The sequence below is a fragment of the Thamnophis elegans genome, chromosome 5 (genome assembly GCF_009769535.1).
Source record: "Thamnophis elegans isolate rThaEle1 chromosome 5, rThaEle1.pri, whole genome shotgun sequence".
NCBI lineage: Eukaryota > Metazoa > Chordata > Lepidosauria > Squamata > Colubridae > Thamnophis > Thamnophis elegans.
In genome coordinates, this window is record NC_045545.1 from 38868274 (window position 1) to 38885870 (window position 17597).

General features: G+C 38.8%; 1 protein-coding gene across 2 annotated transcripts in view; it reads right to left on the reverse strand.

Annotated features, from left to right (window-relative positions):
* Positions 1-2589: 2589 nt before the first annotated feature.
* The window catches only part of LOC116509680 (fatty-acid amide hydrolase 1-like), a 45893-nt gene continuing 30885 nt past the window's right edge, over positions 2590-17597 (reverse strand). For both annotated transcript variants that reach the window (XM_032218938.1, XM_032218937.1), the window contains 8 exons: positions 16406-16531; positions 14558-14655; positions 10443-10542; positions 9779-9819; positions 8688-8727; positions 6972-7080; positions 4230-4375; positions 2590-3559 (listed from right to left, as the gene is read on the reverse strand). In XM_032218938.1, coding sequence (XP_032074829.1) covers positions 3431-3559; positions 4230-4375; positions 6972-7080; positions 8688-8727; positions 9779-9819; positions 10443-10542; positions 14558-14655; positions 16406-16531 — 789 coding nt within the window. In that variant the 3' untranslated portion in view covers positions 2590-3430. The remainder of the gene's footprint in view (positions 3560-4229; positions 4376-6971; positions 7081-8687; positions 8728-9778; positions 9820-10442; positions 10543-14557; positions 14656-16405; positions 16532-17597) is intronic.

Here is a 17597-nt window from a genome sequence, read left to right on the forward strand (position 1 = left end):
AAAATGTTGTTCTAACTTTACTGGAAAGCCCAAAGACTGATGGTACCTTAGCATTTCAAAGGTTCATATAAAATAGATAGCCAGTAATCAAATTGAGAAGACTAATCAAAGTGGTTGTTACATACTCACATCCTGTTTCAAGAACAGGAGGTATGGAAAAATAGCTATTTTAGCTCTTTCTTTATTATCTTTTACTCACCGCATTATATGGCTTTGGGAGTACAGTGTAAGTTTAGATTTTAATTACTGTTGTTAAGACTTTGAAGAGACCCCTTGTGCTCTTTTCACCCTCTTTAATTCTAAATTTTACTTTACTAATTTCGTTTATTTTTATGATGCAACTCTACTGAGATTGTATTTGGTCTGGAGACTTATTCTCTTTCTCTCTCTCTCTCTCTCTGTGTGTGTGTTTCTGTCTCTCTCTCTCACACACACAAACACACTTTTGATTGAGGATTTTTATTACAATAGAAAAATCTGATACAAACTAAAGGGAAGAAAGAACAGAAGAATGGAAAGTGGAAAAAGGGAAGAAAAAACAAAAAACAGAAAAGAAAAAACAGGAAAATATATGTAAAGAAATGACTTTCAACCTTTAACACAAGTGTAATTTTTGTAACTTTTTATCCTCTTAGTTGACAACCAATCTCATCATCCTATAAACAATCCCTTATCTATAGACAAATCCATACACTTCATCTTTTCAGTCCTAATGTCAACAGAAAATCCATTTAGTTTGACAAAAAATAAGAGTATATCTTATTTTAATCTTGATCAAATAAACCAACTTTATACCCCCTGCTTTTACTTCTAACAATCTTAAATTTAAAACAATCCAAATACCATAGAATTTGATTTTTAAAAAGTTTCTTCTTTGTTTTTTCTCATTAAATTCTTCAAACCTTTAACAAGCTTCTTTTGTAAACTCCATACAAAAAAGTTATCCAATAGATGAGAAAGTATCTGCAGTTTGACAATGCAGTGTCAAATAACTCATAAATGAAACCAAAGCCTTATTACAAAGACTAGCATAAAATTACCTAAGAATGGTAGGATTTTAATGTTTATATAAGAAATAAGAGTCCTTATACAGCTAGTCCTTGACTTGACTACAATTGACTGGAACATCTGTCGCTAAATGTGGCTGTTGAATGAATTGAGCTTGATATTACCACCTGCAGGTGTTTTACAAATCATATGATGGTTAAACAAATATGGTTTTCCTTATCGAGTTTGCTTGTCAGAAACCCCAAGGTGGTCATAAATGGTGATCAGGTGACACTGTAACCGTTGTAAATACATACTAATATCCAAGCACCTGAATTTTGATCACTTGATTGTGAGGATGCTGCTACAATTGTAGGTGTAAATCACCAGTTGTAAATCACTTTTCACATTCATAATTCTAAATGGGTATTAAATGGGCATAAATTGAGAACCACAAGTCTATATCAGAAAATGTGGTCAAATATATAGCAACAGTATGTACATTTTAAATTCTATAGGCAGTTCTCTTTTGTGATTTTAACAATGTCTAGGGTACAGACATTTCACCATTATCTGCCTTTCCATTTTGTCATTGCTTAAAAGCTTAACATGAGATTCGTAACAGTTGTTCATGTTGAGAATAATTACTGACAGCAGTAGCCTGTGCTTGAAAGAATTATTACAGCTTGCATTCTTGCAATTGCAAATTAATCTTCTCTGATGAGCCATATGAAGATGTCATTCAGATTTGTTTGAGCTTACTTCTTTTTCAGTTCAGCATTATCTTGGGTTCCTCGCTTTGTATTTGGTAACTATTGCCAATTCAACCTTAGATTGTAGGCATCAAAAACATCTTACGAAATTCTCCTGCATGTTTGTGTATTGGTTGGCTATACCCTCAGGAACCATTGGGCAATGATTCAAGGTGATAATAGTTCTGTTGCCCTTGATAGAGATTGTGAACCTTTAATCAGGCAAATGTAAATGCAGGTTGCTAAGAAGCTATTCTAGGCCTTAAAAGTAATTTCAGAGGGTGATGCCAGCCATGAACACCAGTTCAAAGAATCCATTTAGGATTGTTTAGATTGATCACTAGTTTGCCCTTGTTCTCCGTTCAAGTTTATATTTCAACACCAGGGAATAAAAACTCTGGAACTTCTACTTTAACCAGTTTGCTTCAAAGGAGTGTATCTTTATATGCCATGACCAATTCTTCTAGTAAGATGCTACATTGCTAATTATATAGTGCTTATTTTTATAATTGCTTTATAACTGAACAACAGAATAACAGAATTTGAAGAGACCTTGGAGATCTTCTAGTCCAACCCCCTGCTCAGGCAAGAAACCCTATACCATTTCAGACAAATGGTTGTCTAGTCTCTGCTTAAAAACCTCTAGTGTTGGAGCATTTATACTTCTGAAGGCAAGTTGTTCCACTGATTAAATGTTGTCAGGAAATACACACACACACATACTGTTTTGTGTTGCAGAAGAAAGAAAGGATATATAATCTAATAAATAGGGACTATTTATTCACATTACAATTTCTCTTTATAGGCCTCCAATGTGTTGAATGGAGGAAAATTTAAAATTGGGCAGAAACATGGACAGATAGGAGCTGAAGAAGAGATGAAGAGCTTGCTGCAGATATGTAAAACTGGAAGGAACCGTTATTATTGTATAAACACTGAACATATCCTTTCTCTATATAGAAATAAATAGAGGATCTAGAGAATTAAACTAAGCAAAAATAAAGGGATAGATCACAAATATTTCTAATTGCGATAAAAGCCATGCCATTGTTTCACAAAAAGTTGTAATTTCAAAAAAAGAATGTTGTATTCGCAGCAAACTTATCAAACTAAGCAAATACAGTACATTTAGCTGAACTGTAATGAGCTTTAGGAAAAAACTGGTCCTGGAAAAAAGAATGCGTGAACTTCAGCCTGTCTTAATCGATGCCAAGAGTTATTCATTTTCAAACTTAAAACCACTTGAGACCACTTGAAGATTAATATATTGCTAAGTTACTGACAAACATACTCTCACCTATGCCCAGGAAAAATTAGGGAAACTTTATTTTTATTAATACATTGCATTGGAATAATATCATACCCAAGTACAATCAGATGCCTTCATTCATCTACATAATTGCTGGGGAAAATCAATTCTTCATCCATAGACACACTGATTCCAAAACCATGTTAAAAATTTCAATTTCATTAGTTTAGACAGGGTAATTTTTTATATTTATTGGGCTGGAATGGTACTGAATATTTTAATGGAAAGTATTTAAAGGTGTGAAGCTCAACTCTATAATTATTGTTCCCCTTACATTTTCTCAACAAATACTTCCATAGTGACTTCCCATAGTTGTACAAACTAAATTAGTCCCCAGAGTCCATAGCTAGTATAGAAGAATTCTATTCTGGTTGCTTTGGTATCATATCATGATTGATTTTTCTCTGGTTAGCTTCTCCACTTCTTTCATGAACCGGAGACATAACTCTTCTTGCCATGGCAAAGCCACGCACTGGACAGCCACAGGGAGTCCCACAGCCCCTTTCACTGCCTACAAAGACAGAATGAAGAAAGCATCTTTTTACAGCAAGTGTCAAATAGATAGTCCTCGAAATAAGAATGCTCACTTAATGACCATCTGAAGTGCAAACAGACTGCCTGAAAGCTACTTACAACCCCCTTTCGAACTTATAGCTGTTGCGGCACTCCTACAGTCATTAGCTCTTATGACTGACAGCAGGGACACTACAGTCTTCCCTCGTCTCTCTGTCTCTCTCTCATCTTGTTCCACTGGGACCCCGAAGGCCTTGGATTATTTTCCCACATGCCTGTCATCCATCACATCCTTGCCTTTCAAAGATCTCTGAGCCTCATGCCTGGGAAAAAGGGCACATGGCTACCCTTCATAAGAAGAAGGAATGGCCATTTTCAGGTTTCCCACAATTCCTTGTGATCACACAAAGGTGGTGTCTCAGGGTTGGAGAAGGCCAGGGCAGGTCTCCAGGGTTCTTCCCTACATCTAAAGCACACCGTGCTCCACTTAACAACTTGCCTTTTTGTTTAACAGCTGCATCTGCGAGATCATGGAGTGGGGGTTAAATGAGACCATCTCGCTTCATGGCCATCATGACATAACCATAATGGACAGGCTCCACTATGGTCATATCTTGAGGATTACCTTTAAATGCTGCTGGGCACTGTCATGAGGCAATTCCAAGTACCTTTGCATGGAGTTTGTCCCCGAAATCATTGTAGTGTCCTTTGAAACTCTTCAGCTCCTCTTCGTCCTCCTTTGTCACTGTTGTAACTGGTACTACTCCAGCAGGGAAGTCCAAGTAGTTATATAACATGGTATTACTACAGACCTCTGTACAGACAAAAACCAGAAGGGAAATTAAATGGCTACTCAGCTCTCTTGAGCAACCTGCAGAGATTAATAGCACAAGAAGACAGTACTTCATAATTCTAATCACACATGGTATCGCCTCCCCATTCTACAGATGAGAAAATTATTTGGAAAAACTGAAGCTGATCTCAACAACTAAAACAGATACAGAAGGTTTCCTGTTTACAGCTTTATGCGTTGTCTTTAACTTTCCTCTCTTTAAAAAGACACTCAAAACAGTTTTGTACTGGAGCCTATATTTATTTATTATTTATTATTTATTATTTATTATTTATTATTTATTATTTATTATTTATTATTTATTATTTATTATTTATTATTTATTATTTATTATTTATTATTTATTATTTATTATTTATTATTTATTATTTATTATTAAATCGATGTATAGGCCGCCCAATCACGGAGGACTCCAAGCGGCTTACATTGAAGAAAATATAATAATAAAAAAATGACAATAAAAACATGTTAAAAACAACACACATACGTTCGTTACAATCGGGGCTGGACCTCAACAATGAGGTCAACAGCCCCAGGCCTGCCGGAATAGCCAGGTTTTCACAGCTTTTCTGAAGGCCATGAGAGTGGGCAAGGTCCAGATTTCTGGGGGTAGCTCATTCCAAAAGGTCGGAGCAGCCACAGAGAAGGCTCTCCTCTGGGGAGCCGCCAGCCGGCATTGTCTGGCAGACGGCATCTGAAGGAGGCCCACCCTGTGGGATCTCACCGGCCGTTGGGAGGAATGTGGCAGTAGGCGGTCTCGGAGGTATGCTGGCCCTAACTCATGTAGGGCTTTAAAGGTAATAACCAACACCTTGAATTGCGTCTGGAGACCAATAGGTAGCCAGTGCAGCTCGCGGAGGAGCGGTGTGACGTGGGTGTACCTAGGTATCACTCGCGCGGCTGCATTCTGGACTAGTTGCAGTCTCCGAACACTTTTCAAGGGTAGCCCCATGTAGAGCGCGTTGCAGTAATCCAGCCTTGAGGTGACTAGGGCATGAGTGACCATTTGGAGTGCCTCCCGATCCAAGTAGGGCCACAATTGATGCACCAGGCGAACCTGGGCAAAGGCCCCCCTGGTCACAGCCAACAAATGATGTTCCAGTGTCAGCTGTGAATCCAGGAGGACTCCCAAATTGCGGGCCCTCTCTGAGGGGTGTAAGTTTTCACCCCCCAGGATCAAGGATGGACTGTCTGGACTGTCCTTCGGGGGCAACATCCACAGCCACTCAGTCTTGTCGGGATTGAGTACGAGTTTGTTTACCCCCATCCAGATCCTGACAGCTTCCAGGCATCGGCACATCACATCGGCTGCTACACTGAGCTGGCACGGGGCAGAGAGGTACAATTGTGTATCATCAGCATACTGATGATACTTAACCCCGTGCTGTTGAATGATCTCACCCAGCAGCTTCATGTAGATGTTAAATAGGAGGGGGGACAAGACCGAGCCCTGCGGCACACCACATTTAAGGGGCCTAGGGGTCGACCTATGTCCCCCGACCAACACTGACTGTGACCTGTCAGAAAGGTAAGAGGAGAACCACTATAAAACGGTGCCTCTCACTCCCACCTCTTCCAACCGTCGCAGAAGGATACCATGGTCGATGGTATCGAAGGTCGCTGAGAGGTCAAGAAGCACTAGGATAGAGGAATGTCCTCTATCCCTGGCCCGCCAGAGATCATCGGTCAGTACAACCAAAGTGGTTTCTGTGCTGTACCCAGGCCTGAAACCAAACTGAAAGGAGTCTAGATAATCTGCTTCATTCAAGGTCCGTCGGAGTTGAAGCGCCACCACCTTCTCAACAACTGCTGATGATCATCTGACTACCTTAAAGACTGTATTGTTAAATCAGATTCCCAAAGTCTGCAGTCTATTTAAGAAGAATTTTAAAAATACTTTCTGCACTGTCACAAAAATTGTAGTTATATATTCTCAAAAGAATGAATGTGTACTAGTTTGTGAAGGATGAGTGAAGGAAAACTGTCATCCATCAGCTTTTAAATTGGCTCTTAACTGATGAAAAAGCAAGATCGAACATTATGATTCCATAAGGAATGATTTGGTCATCCCCAGATGAAGGTTTTTGTCTAAGTGTACAGAGAACTAGACAGACATTTAACAAGACAGCTATATATTTGCTTCTTATAAATTGTTAATGAGATAAGATCCTTAACATCAACATGAAACATGCCAATGTGAACTCTTTTGCTTGTAAGCCAGGACGGAACTATGCATGGAATGTGGCAAGATCCATAACAGGAGTATATTATGGTTGTGCAGTGCTTCAGATTTAAAAGTGCAAGCTCTTTAAAGCAGCCACCCCTTTTCCTAGGGACAGGAGAGCCGTAGAAAAGGTGTGTTGGGTTCAAAGAGTTGCAAACAAGCACCATATTTGCTCCCCCTGTGTTATCCCATGAACCTTTTGCCCAACCTCAAAGCACATCACAGCCCTAGGATTTACTCACATCTGGTTGAATAGGAGTAGGACACTCCATGGGCAAAGAATACCAACATGCTTTTTAAAACTTGGTTTTCCAAGTTTTTTTAAAAAATTACCTGGTACTTTTGAAGCAAACCCATTCTTAAAAGCAGGACCTATAGCAGGACAAAGCAGCACATCCAGTTCCAGTCTTTTCCATTCTTCAGTGAATTCTCTGATATATTCCTAATGATAAAAGATCAATTTACATATTAGGGTTACTTTATTGTTCAATCTATAAACCTGGCATCCAAAAAATACAGCGGACATATGGTAGGGGCAAGAAGACAGATTGCACAGCAAAGGTGGGCTTCTGAGTTGCTATTCTTTGAACAACTATTTTATGAATGAACAACATGAATCCAGTCTCCTGGGAATTAAGCATGAATGTCTTTTTCTTCTTTCAGCTCTTGAATCAGACTGTTTTAAAATGTAATCCTTAGATTTGAACTGTTATTTCATCATCCCAAGCTGCCCTTCTGAAAATACACAGAGTCAAAAGTCTGGTCTTTTTCTCCCCATCCCCACAGTAAAAGCACAGCCCCTACAGACTGCACAGAGCCACTGAGTAGAGAACACCCCCCACCCTCAAATATTATCAATAGCTCAACAATGGATTTCTTTACAAGAAATTCTAAATTTAGTAAGGCAGGTAACAACCTCAGTATTTCACACTGAAACACCAGGGAGATGAGGTTACTAGATGGCCGACTTACAATGCAATAGTATTTTATTATATTACAATACAATTATATTATTATTATTGTTTAAAAAAAGAAAGAATATTTTCCTGATTTAATGTTCAACTAGCAATCCAACACATTCTTGAAAATGCTAAACTGTACAGGTAGTAATTGTTTAATGACTGCTCTGTTTAACAACTATTCAAAATTGCAATGACACTGAAAAATAGCTGTTGTAGTGCCTCCAAGGTCACATGATCAAAATTCAGGTGCTTTGCAATTGGCAAACTAGCAGGCATTTATGACAGGCAGTGTCCTTTGGTCACATGATTCCCATGTGTGCACTTCACAGTTGGCTTCCAACACAGAGTCAGCGGGGAAGCCAGGAGTGAAATTACAAGTCACATCCATGTGATGTCTCAGTTAACCACCTGTGGTGATTCACTTAATGACCATACTCAAGATGATATAAATCCAACACAGCTATATGATGCTTTGCTTAACAACTATACCACTTAATGATAGAGTTTCTGGTCCCAGTAGTAAAGTGAGGACTATATATATTTCTGTCACAGAAAATTACATTGAGCACCAGCATAAGTACAAGAAAAATAGACAAGTTTGTGTAGCTGCAAAGCAGGACATGAGAAATGGACAAATTACAAACTCATATTTTAGCTTCTGCTCTTCCCCTGCAAAAAATTTTCTGCAGACACCACAAATCTTTGTATGCAACCATCTGATATTGAACTTAAAACAGTTATTTAAAGGACAGAATAGTTTCCCACGTAGGAAAGTCAGCACTGTTCTTTATCATGGAATATCCACAAAGGCAGCATTTGCAACAAGGCCACCTTTAACTGATTTGGCATCCTTCAAATATTTTACTTTCCAACATCTATTCTAGTGTCTAATACAACTGGGGAGGCATAAGACTATAGAAGAATGATCTCAAGACTCATTGCGTTTTGCTATTATGCAGTAATTTTTAAAGAATGCTTTAAATCTGTAGTCTGATGCTGAAAAAGACCATGCTATTTTCTCGAATGCCTCAGAAAATATTTACATGTACAAGATTTTTATGCAGTTTGAAAAGATTCTAAAATTTACCTCAATTTCCGTGTGACATTTCCAGAGTTCTTTTACAGACCTAAAAAGTCAAAGAAAATAAATGAACTGCTGATGCATGGAATTGGCAGCCTATGTTCATGACCTGTAATAGCTTCCCCCAACCTGGTGCTATACAGCTATGCTGACTTAATTCCTCTAGGCAGAATGGAATTGAAAACTTACCTGGGCACCAGACTAGACAAACATTTTGTATATTAATGGCAGTAAAGTTATCACATTAACTTTGGCAAAATAAAGCAACAGTTACTGAGTTCATTGATATGGAGATCAAGAAATATTTGTAAAAAGCATCAGTAGAAATAAAATGTAATTTTTTTTAAAAAGAAATCCCTTCTGGTAAACATAAATTTTCCTATACTCACTCACTAAGGGAGGCCTTAATCTCCCAACAAAATACCATATTTTTCGGAATATGACACTTTTTTCTCCTCTAAGAGGGTGAAAATTTGGGTGCGCCTTACATACTGAATGTAGCCCAACCCTTTGGCCTCTGCCTCCAAGCAATTTACCTCTGCAGCAAAAAGGGCTTGCAGAGGCTTCAATAAACTATAACAATCCCTGCAGCCTGTAACAGGTGATGATCAGGAGAAATTGAAAGTGAAACTTGCTGTTTGCTCCACATGGCAAATTGCTGGGAGGCAGATTTTTTTTTCTTGTGCTAATCAGGCTGTTTGCTGCAAGGAGGTAAGTCAACAACTATAAATGCCCATAGAATGTTCAAATTATTAGACTTATTTTTTAAAGACTGCTTTATTATTATTCTAGACAACTTAACAAAATGAAGAAGCTTTTTAAAATAAATGCTTGATCTGAAGAGGCCCCATGCTATTGTTTTAAAAAGTGCTATTCTTTTAAATAGCAGAGAATAACTATACTTCCAGAAAGCACATAAATTTTAACAGCATCTGTACAAGTATAGTCTGAAATATAACACTACAAACAGTGTATATTGTTCCTTACTGTTTTTTTGCAAGGAGACAAATTGCTGAGAGGCAGAGACAGATATTTTTCTCTTGTTTTCCTCCCCAAAATCTAGGTGCATGTTATACTCCGAAAAATACAGTATTTACCTGTCTTTGATGTTGCTCATAGTTCTTGAATAACGAGGAATCTAAGGAAAAATAAATGGAAAATGCCTTATTTGGGGTTGATGTAAAATTAAGTGGTAAAGATTCTTTGATATATACTTCACCAAAAACTTAGAATGAAACCAAACTAGTCCAAGAAGCATAAATCTACTTCCTTAGCCTTCCCTGGCTGGAGAACAATATTCCCAACCCACTTGGAAGGTTGAAGATAAAGGGGGCTCAGTTGTTTCAATGCAGCCTGATATACTTTATATGACTTTCATTATATTAATTATGAAAATGCTAAAGCTAGAATATTCACAGTTATGGGTAGTGGTTAAAATCACAGACTAGCATTATGGAGACCCATAGTTCCAGTCCACCATCGCCCATGAAAACTGGCAGACAAACTGCAGTGACTGGGAGTTTCTGATGTGACTACCTGACAAGTCTGTCATTCAAAATGTGGAGCAGGGAATTAATGGGTCAGCTATACTGAACGTAATTCTTACTAATAGGGGTGAAATGTTTGAGGGAATGGAAGTTATAGGAATGTTGTGCGAGAGTGCCATGTCACATTAGAATTCCCCAATAACACAGGCACAGATAACTGAATATAGGTTGGGAAACCGTGCTCCAGATAAACAAAATAAGAGATATTACTTACTATTGGTCTCATAATCCAGGATAGGAATCTTCGCATCCAGTAAGGTAATTTAAGGACCATCATGGTAAACCTTAGTTTCGGATCTACAGGTTCACCTTCACTGAAAGGCAACCCAGACAATCCAAGCACATAAATAAAATGCTAAGATAATTTTCAAAATGGAAATTATCTTCCAAAATTTCAGGTATCGGCTATCACTACTGGCATCTAGAATGTCTGTTTGCCATGTTCTGATTAACAGTTCTGATTAATCTGTAAAAACCAACAGAAAAATCCTACTAAATCAGATGTATAGTTAGTCCTTGAGTCAAAACTGTGTTTAACAACATTCTGGAATTATAGATGCTTTTGGAAAGGGTGCTTTATGGCCAATAAAGCTCTTATAGCAATCATAAAATGTTGCAATCTGCAGTCACATGATTGCAATCTGAGTGCTTGGGATTTACCATATTTTTCAGACTATAGGACGCACCAGAGTACAAGAAGCACCAAGATTTTGAAGAGGTAAACAAGAAAAAAAGTTTTTGTCCTCCCTGACCCCCAGGAGCACTCTGCAAGCCTTCCAAACACTCTGAGTGTTCTGTTTTTCACAAAACCAAGCATACGCAGAGGGTTTGGGAGGCCTGCAGAGTGCTCCTGGGGGCTGGGAAGAGCACAAACGGCACTATCAGTGGAGTTTGGAAGGCCAAAAATGGTTTTTCACAAAAATGGGGTGCGCAGAGGGTTTGAGAGGCCTGCAGAGTACTCCTGAGGGCTGGAGAGGGCAAAAACACCTCAATTTCTGTGAAAAATGGGACAGTTTTTCACCTCCCAACCCCCCCGTGCATTGCATTTTTGCCCTCTCCAACCCCTAGGAGCACTTTGCAGGCCTCCCAAACCCTCTGTGTGTCCCATTTCTGCGAAAAACAAGCCGGGGGGGGCACAGGGCGGGGTTTCCAGAGACTAAAAATGGCTGTATTTGTTGCATAAGATGCACCAATATTTTCACCCTCTTTTAGTGGGCAAAAAGTGCATCTTATATTCCAAAAAGTACGGTATAAAGAATCTTAATTCTCTCTGTTGTGAAAGCTATCCATTTATTCTAACCTTCATCCTAAACTTTTTTAACCAATTAGTGATTTATAGAAGGACCTCTTGTCTCATTACCTCTAAATTTCTTCAAGGGTTTTCAATGATGCATTTTTATCAAGAGCTGTTGGGGAAGTTCAGCATAACATCTTAGTGTTCTGTCAGATCCTAATATAAATATAAGCTACAGCAGCTCAGTTCATCTATCACACTAACCCAAAATCAAATGAACTACTATATATTATCACTTAAAATGATGTGCAAATTCATCCAATCTCTATTAATTGTATTAATTAATTTCAATTTTCCTATGCAAGATAAACATTTAAATTAACTCAGTTAATTTTGGCAGCTCCCAGGATCCATTTCCACCCTAAAAAAGTTATTGCAATTATCTTCCAACCCAGCAATGGGACTCACATTTTTTTTACTACCGGTTCTGTGGGCGTGGACGTGGCAGGGGAAGGATACTGCAAAATCCCCATTCCCTCCCGATCAGCTGGGACTTGGGAGGCAGAGAATAGATGGGGGTGGGGCGAGTCAGGGGTGGTATTTACCGGTTCTCAGGAACTACTCAAAATTTCCACTACCGGTTCTCCAGAACTGGTCAGAACCTGCTGAATACCACCTCTGTTCCAACCCTAGCTAAGAAATTGACTTCAATTACAAACTGCATAAAGCTGTCACACGCTGAAATTCATTAAAGACTCTTATTTCTTACTGGTTCCATGTCATCCTACTTTTAAAAGGCACATTCTAACAACTCCCATAAAATGGTTAAAACTTTTAAACAGGTTGTTCATTTGTAGTGAAAACTGATTTGAATACATTTAGGTATTGAATATATACATGGGCTGATTTCTTGCTTCTGTTATAGTGAAAGCTTTTTTAAAATCTGAATTTATTATAAAAGTAGTTCACTTCTCAAATTCATGTTTTTCTTGTTTAAAAAATCTATTATCTATGTAGTGTGGTTTTAAAAAAGGCAAATATTTGTCCCTGTATGTATGTCTTCTTCATTCTTTTTACTAACGAAGGTCCTTTTTAAAATGAGAGTAAATATTATATAATAGTTAGGATGCCAAACTGGCCTGGGAAAAGACCCAGATTCTGCAGAGGTGAATTCACTTTGAGCCACAGAAACTCAATGGCTCAAATAAGGACCAATCACTTTTGCTCACCAAACTTATCTCACAGGACTATTTTGTTGGGCAGCAGAATACGGAAGGAGCACTGTCATCTTGGATACTTGGGAGAGAAGTGGTATTCAGGTAGTCCTTGACTTACAACCACAATTGAGCCCAAAATTTACACTGATAAGCAAGACAATTAACGTATTTTTTTGGAATATAAGAAGCACCTTTTCCCCTCAAAAAAGAGGGTGAAAATCTGGGTGCATCTTATACACTGAATACAGCATTTTTGGCTTCCCAAAACTCCACCCCCTTTGCAAAAATGGCTCTGCATAGCTTCCAGAGTGCTCCTGGGGGCTGGGGAGGACGAAAATGACTGAGCCATTTTTTGCATGTTTTGTGCCCCCCCCCAGCCCCCAAGAGCACTCTATAAGTCTCCTAAAGGCTAATCATGCCCCCCCTTTTTTTGAGAAAAAATGGGCCCGTTTTTCACATTTTTGAGAGGTCTACAGACTGCAAAAACTTTTTTTTTAAATTTGCCTCTTCAAAATCTTGGATGTGTTTTATAATCCAGTGCATCTTATAGTCCGAAAAATATGGTAAGTGAATTTTGCGATATTTTACTACCTTTCTCGCTACAGTTGTTAACTGAATCACTGCAGTTGTTAAATTAGTAATATGGTTGTTCAGTGAATCTGGCTTTCCTATTGACTTTGTTTGTCAGAAGGTCACAAAAGGAGACCACATGGCCCCAGGACACTGCAATTGTGATAAACACATGCCAGTTGCCAAGCGTCCAAATTTTGATCACGTGACTACAGATTGCAAGTGTGAAAAGTGGTCATTAGTCACTTTTTTCAGTGCCGTTGTAACTTCAAACAGCCATTAAACAACTGGTTGTAAGTTGAGGACTACAGTATCTAATAAAACGTTGTCCAAGACTTCCGCCTACTGCGCTCCTCTCTCTAGGCATTCATATTCTGGCATTCATTCAGATTTGTGTATACTATTCTCTTACAATGGCAGCAATATTCTATTTGAGATTTCATTGCCTAATTTAAGTCTCTCACTTATATTGATGTGTTGTCCTGATACATTACTTTGAATTCTTGTATGATATTTCTGTATCTTGTTCCCAGCTTTTAATTTGAACCTGACAACAATCCAGGGAATATTGGGACTAGAGGCACTAAATATTGAGATTTAAGATTAAATGCAGCTGAATTTTCTCTATTTAAACATGCTATCCTGTCTGTATTACTTCAGAAAGCTGTTTTATAATCTTACATCCCTCCACATACACACATACAGGCAGTCATCATTTACCAATTGCCTTGTGTAGCAGCTGTTTGAACTTAGAAGAATGGAAAAAAACCCACTTTTTGACCACTCCTCGCAGTTATGATCATTGCAGGGACATACGGTCTTGTGGTCATCATTTACTGTTGTACAACTGGCTTCCAACAAGCAGAATTAATAGATAAAGCAGGAGTAAAATTGCAAGTCTTGTGATGTCTCCCTTAATGATTGCCGTGTGACAAACGCGAAGAGACATCATAAGCTCATCATGGTAACCTGATTTTTCCATTTAGCAATGGTGGCGCTTAGGAATGGAGTTGCCAGTTATAATTGTGGTCACTAAGTGACCTGTAGTATCATAGATCTATAATAAAAATAAAGCTTCTAGCAAAGTTAGGAGTGTTGTTGTTTGAAGCAGGGGGGAGGGAGGGAAGATTCAAACAGCTGAAGTTCACTAGTCCCAAATGTTTCATTCATAGCAACTTTCAGCGTCACAGAAATTAAAGCCCTGTCTCTCCACCTATCGAAAAGTAATTGGAAACAGACAGAAGAAAGGGGGTGGGAATCACATTCACAAAATGAGCCTTCTACTTCTCTTATTTCCTCAATACTTACAAAAACTGCAGCAAAGCGGCACCACCATCACCAAACAATGTCGCAGGAATGAAGTAGTTCATAAAATGGGTCATGTGACGTAGCTCAAAGGGGACCAACTAAGAAGAAATGAAAGAACATTTTCAATAAAAAGTGAAGTCTATGCCTCTTAAAGTTGCCAAGTTCAAAAACGTTGAACGTTGTTAACGTCTAAATTAACAAAATGCATTCATTTGCATGTGATTCAGTCTTACATTTGGGGAAAGGCTCACACAACTCTTACTAAAAGTCAATACAAATGGCAGTCCTGTGTACTAACTACCACTTGGAAACAATCTGAGGGCCACCCCAAATATAAAGACTCTCCTGCGATAAACAAATCCAATCATTTTTTTAAAACTGTATGGTGGACACCAAAACTAGCATAATAAATACTGTATTTTTTGGACTATAAAACACACTTTTTTGTCTCCCAAAATGGGGTGAAAATGTCTGTGTCTTATAGACAAAATATTGCTGAAGCCCCACCATCACCTGCCGACCATTTTTTGGCTTTTTTTAGTCCACTTTCAAGGCTTTTTTTGACCCCTCCCCTTTTGAAAAAACCAGCTAAAAGCCTAAAAATGGGCTTAAAAAGCCTCAAAAACGGGCTGAAGAAAGCCCCCAATGGGCCAAAAAAGCCATCAAAAGAGGCTAGAAAGCCTCAAAAAAGAGCTGAAAAAAGTCTCGAAAATGAGTAGAAAAAAGACTGGAAAAGGCCCGAAAAAATGTCCCAAAAAGGATTGAAAATGTAGTGTGCGGAGGCCAAAAACTGTTTTTTGGTTGTTTTCCTCTTCTAAATTTAGGTGTGTCTTATAGTCAGGTATATCTTATAATCTGAAAAATATAGTAATTAATAAGCAAGTTACAGAGATGAAGGCAAAGTGAACCAGAATACAGTAATTAAATACTCAAAAGCAAAATCAGCCAAGTTGCTTTTGGCATGAAACTCCAACCTTTATTGTTAACAGTGCAGTGGAGTTAGTAGGGAGGGAGGGAAAAATCAGATAACAGTTTTGCTCTCTCGTTCTCAGCTCTTGCACCCTCAACAAAAATCTCTTGCATCTACTGATGTTATCTGCTGAAACAGACACTCCCTTGCTATGACACATACCTCCCTCTCCCCTAATACTGTATATACTCGAGTATAAGCCTAGTTTTTCAGCCCACTTTTTGGGCTGAAAAAAGCCGCCTCGGCTTATACTCGAGTCAGTGAAAAATTTGCCCGAAATGGAGGAGAAAAAGGGGCGGGGCCATGCCGCTGGGTGACACTCGTGAATGGCCCAGTGCCCCTGTGAGTTTCCCCTCCCTCTGTGTCAGTTTGCCACGCAGCGCGCACCGCACCATCCCCCCTCCTCACGTTCTAATGTAATGCAGGGCTGTCTTACGATTCCCCTTCCTCCCCCTCCTGCCGCTCTGCAACAATGTCCCACCTCCTCCTTGTTATGGCAAGCAGCCACATAGCGATGTCCCACCTCCTCTGGTACAGTGATCCAATGATAGGAATCACTGTGCCGTGTGTCATAGGAGGCGGGACATCGCTCCCGCGGCTGCACGGGACATCATCATCACAGCGGGACATCAGCATCATGAGGTGAGTGAAGTATTTCATTGAATACACCGCTAGTTTACTGTTTTTCTTTGAAATAAATATTCAAAAACATTATTGGTATCTATTTTTATTTTTGAAATTTACCGGTAGCTGCTGCATTTCCCACCCTAGGCTTATACTCGAGTCAATAACTTTTCCAGTTTTTTGTGGTAAAATTAGGTGCCTCGGCTTATATTCGGGTCGGCCTATACTCGAGTATATACGGTAAGTATACATACCACATGGCCATTTATTTCCAGAAGCTCCTTGGTTTCCATCACAGCCCGTGTCATGGAAGGGCTTGACATACTATAGGAATTAGTCACATGATATCCTATTCTGAGGGGAGCAGAGCTGGTATAAACCTAGAGCAACAGAAGAACAAGAAAAATTTTTCAAAATAATAAATCATAGTAGATGCCTTAAAAGCAGGACATCACACTAGATAAATCAGCACTAGATTAGCTACAGAAACATCCATTTCTCAACCACTCAAGTGCTTTATCTGCTGGTATAAATATTAGCCCACTGACTTAATTCTAGAGGCTAGCAGTCAAGGGTGCTTAAGCCAATAAAGTTCCTTAGCCAACAATTCTGAGGCAGAGGACCAAATCAGGAAACGTTTGCCCAGGACATCAGTGACAGAGCACACTAACAAGGTTCAAGTGGGCAAACATGCACTGTGTTTTCGCAACCGAGAGATGATGCGGTTCACTATTATTATTTCTGAACTGAGAGACAAAACGGACACACTGAATTTTGAGGTATACAGTAGGTAATAGCAATAGCACTTAGACTTCTATACCACTTCACAGTGCTTTACAGCCCTCTAAGCGATTTAGAGTCAGCATATTTCAAACCGCATAATGTTCATTCTCTGGAGATCTGCTTATATGTAGAAACAACCCAAGTCATTAGTAGCTTCCCAAAGGCAAAGGGGAGATATTTTCTTGATTATTCCCTTCTCTCATGCTGCTGCTCAGGGAACTCTCTGGTCAGCCCTTTAATTCCTATGTGGAGTATTTATTTTTAAAAATAATTTTTATTTTATTTTATAACATGAAAATTCCATTTTCAGTTAATGTGTTGTCTGGGTAGAAATAATTTTAGGAAATAATAATCAAAGTGTTTACAACATTTTTTGTTACATTGGTATCAGAATAATAACAATAATAACAACAATAATAATAATAACAATAACAACAATAATAATAATAATAATAATAATAATAATAATAATAATAATAATAATAATAAAACTCCGCCATTGCCGGTCCCAAGCCCGGATGAGAAAGGAGGAAGGTTGGGATCAGGTTGGCATCTGGTCCCGTAAAAAACCCCCCGCCAACCCATACAATATGGTGAAAAAAACAAATAAGAATTCCATACCGCATCGGTCGTCGCGCGGGTTAACAAGGGCCGCGGCGGATG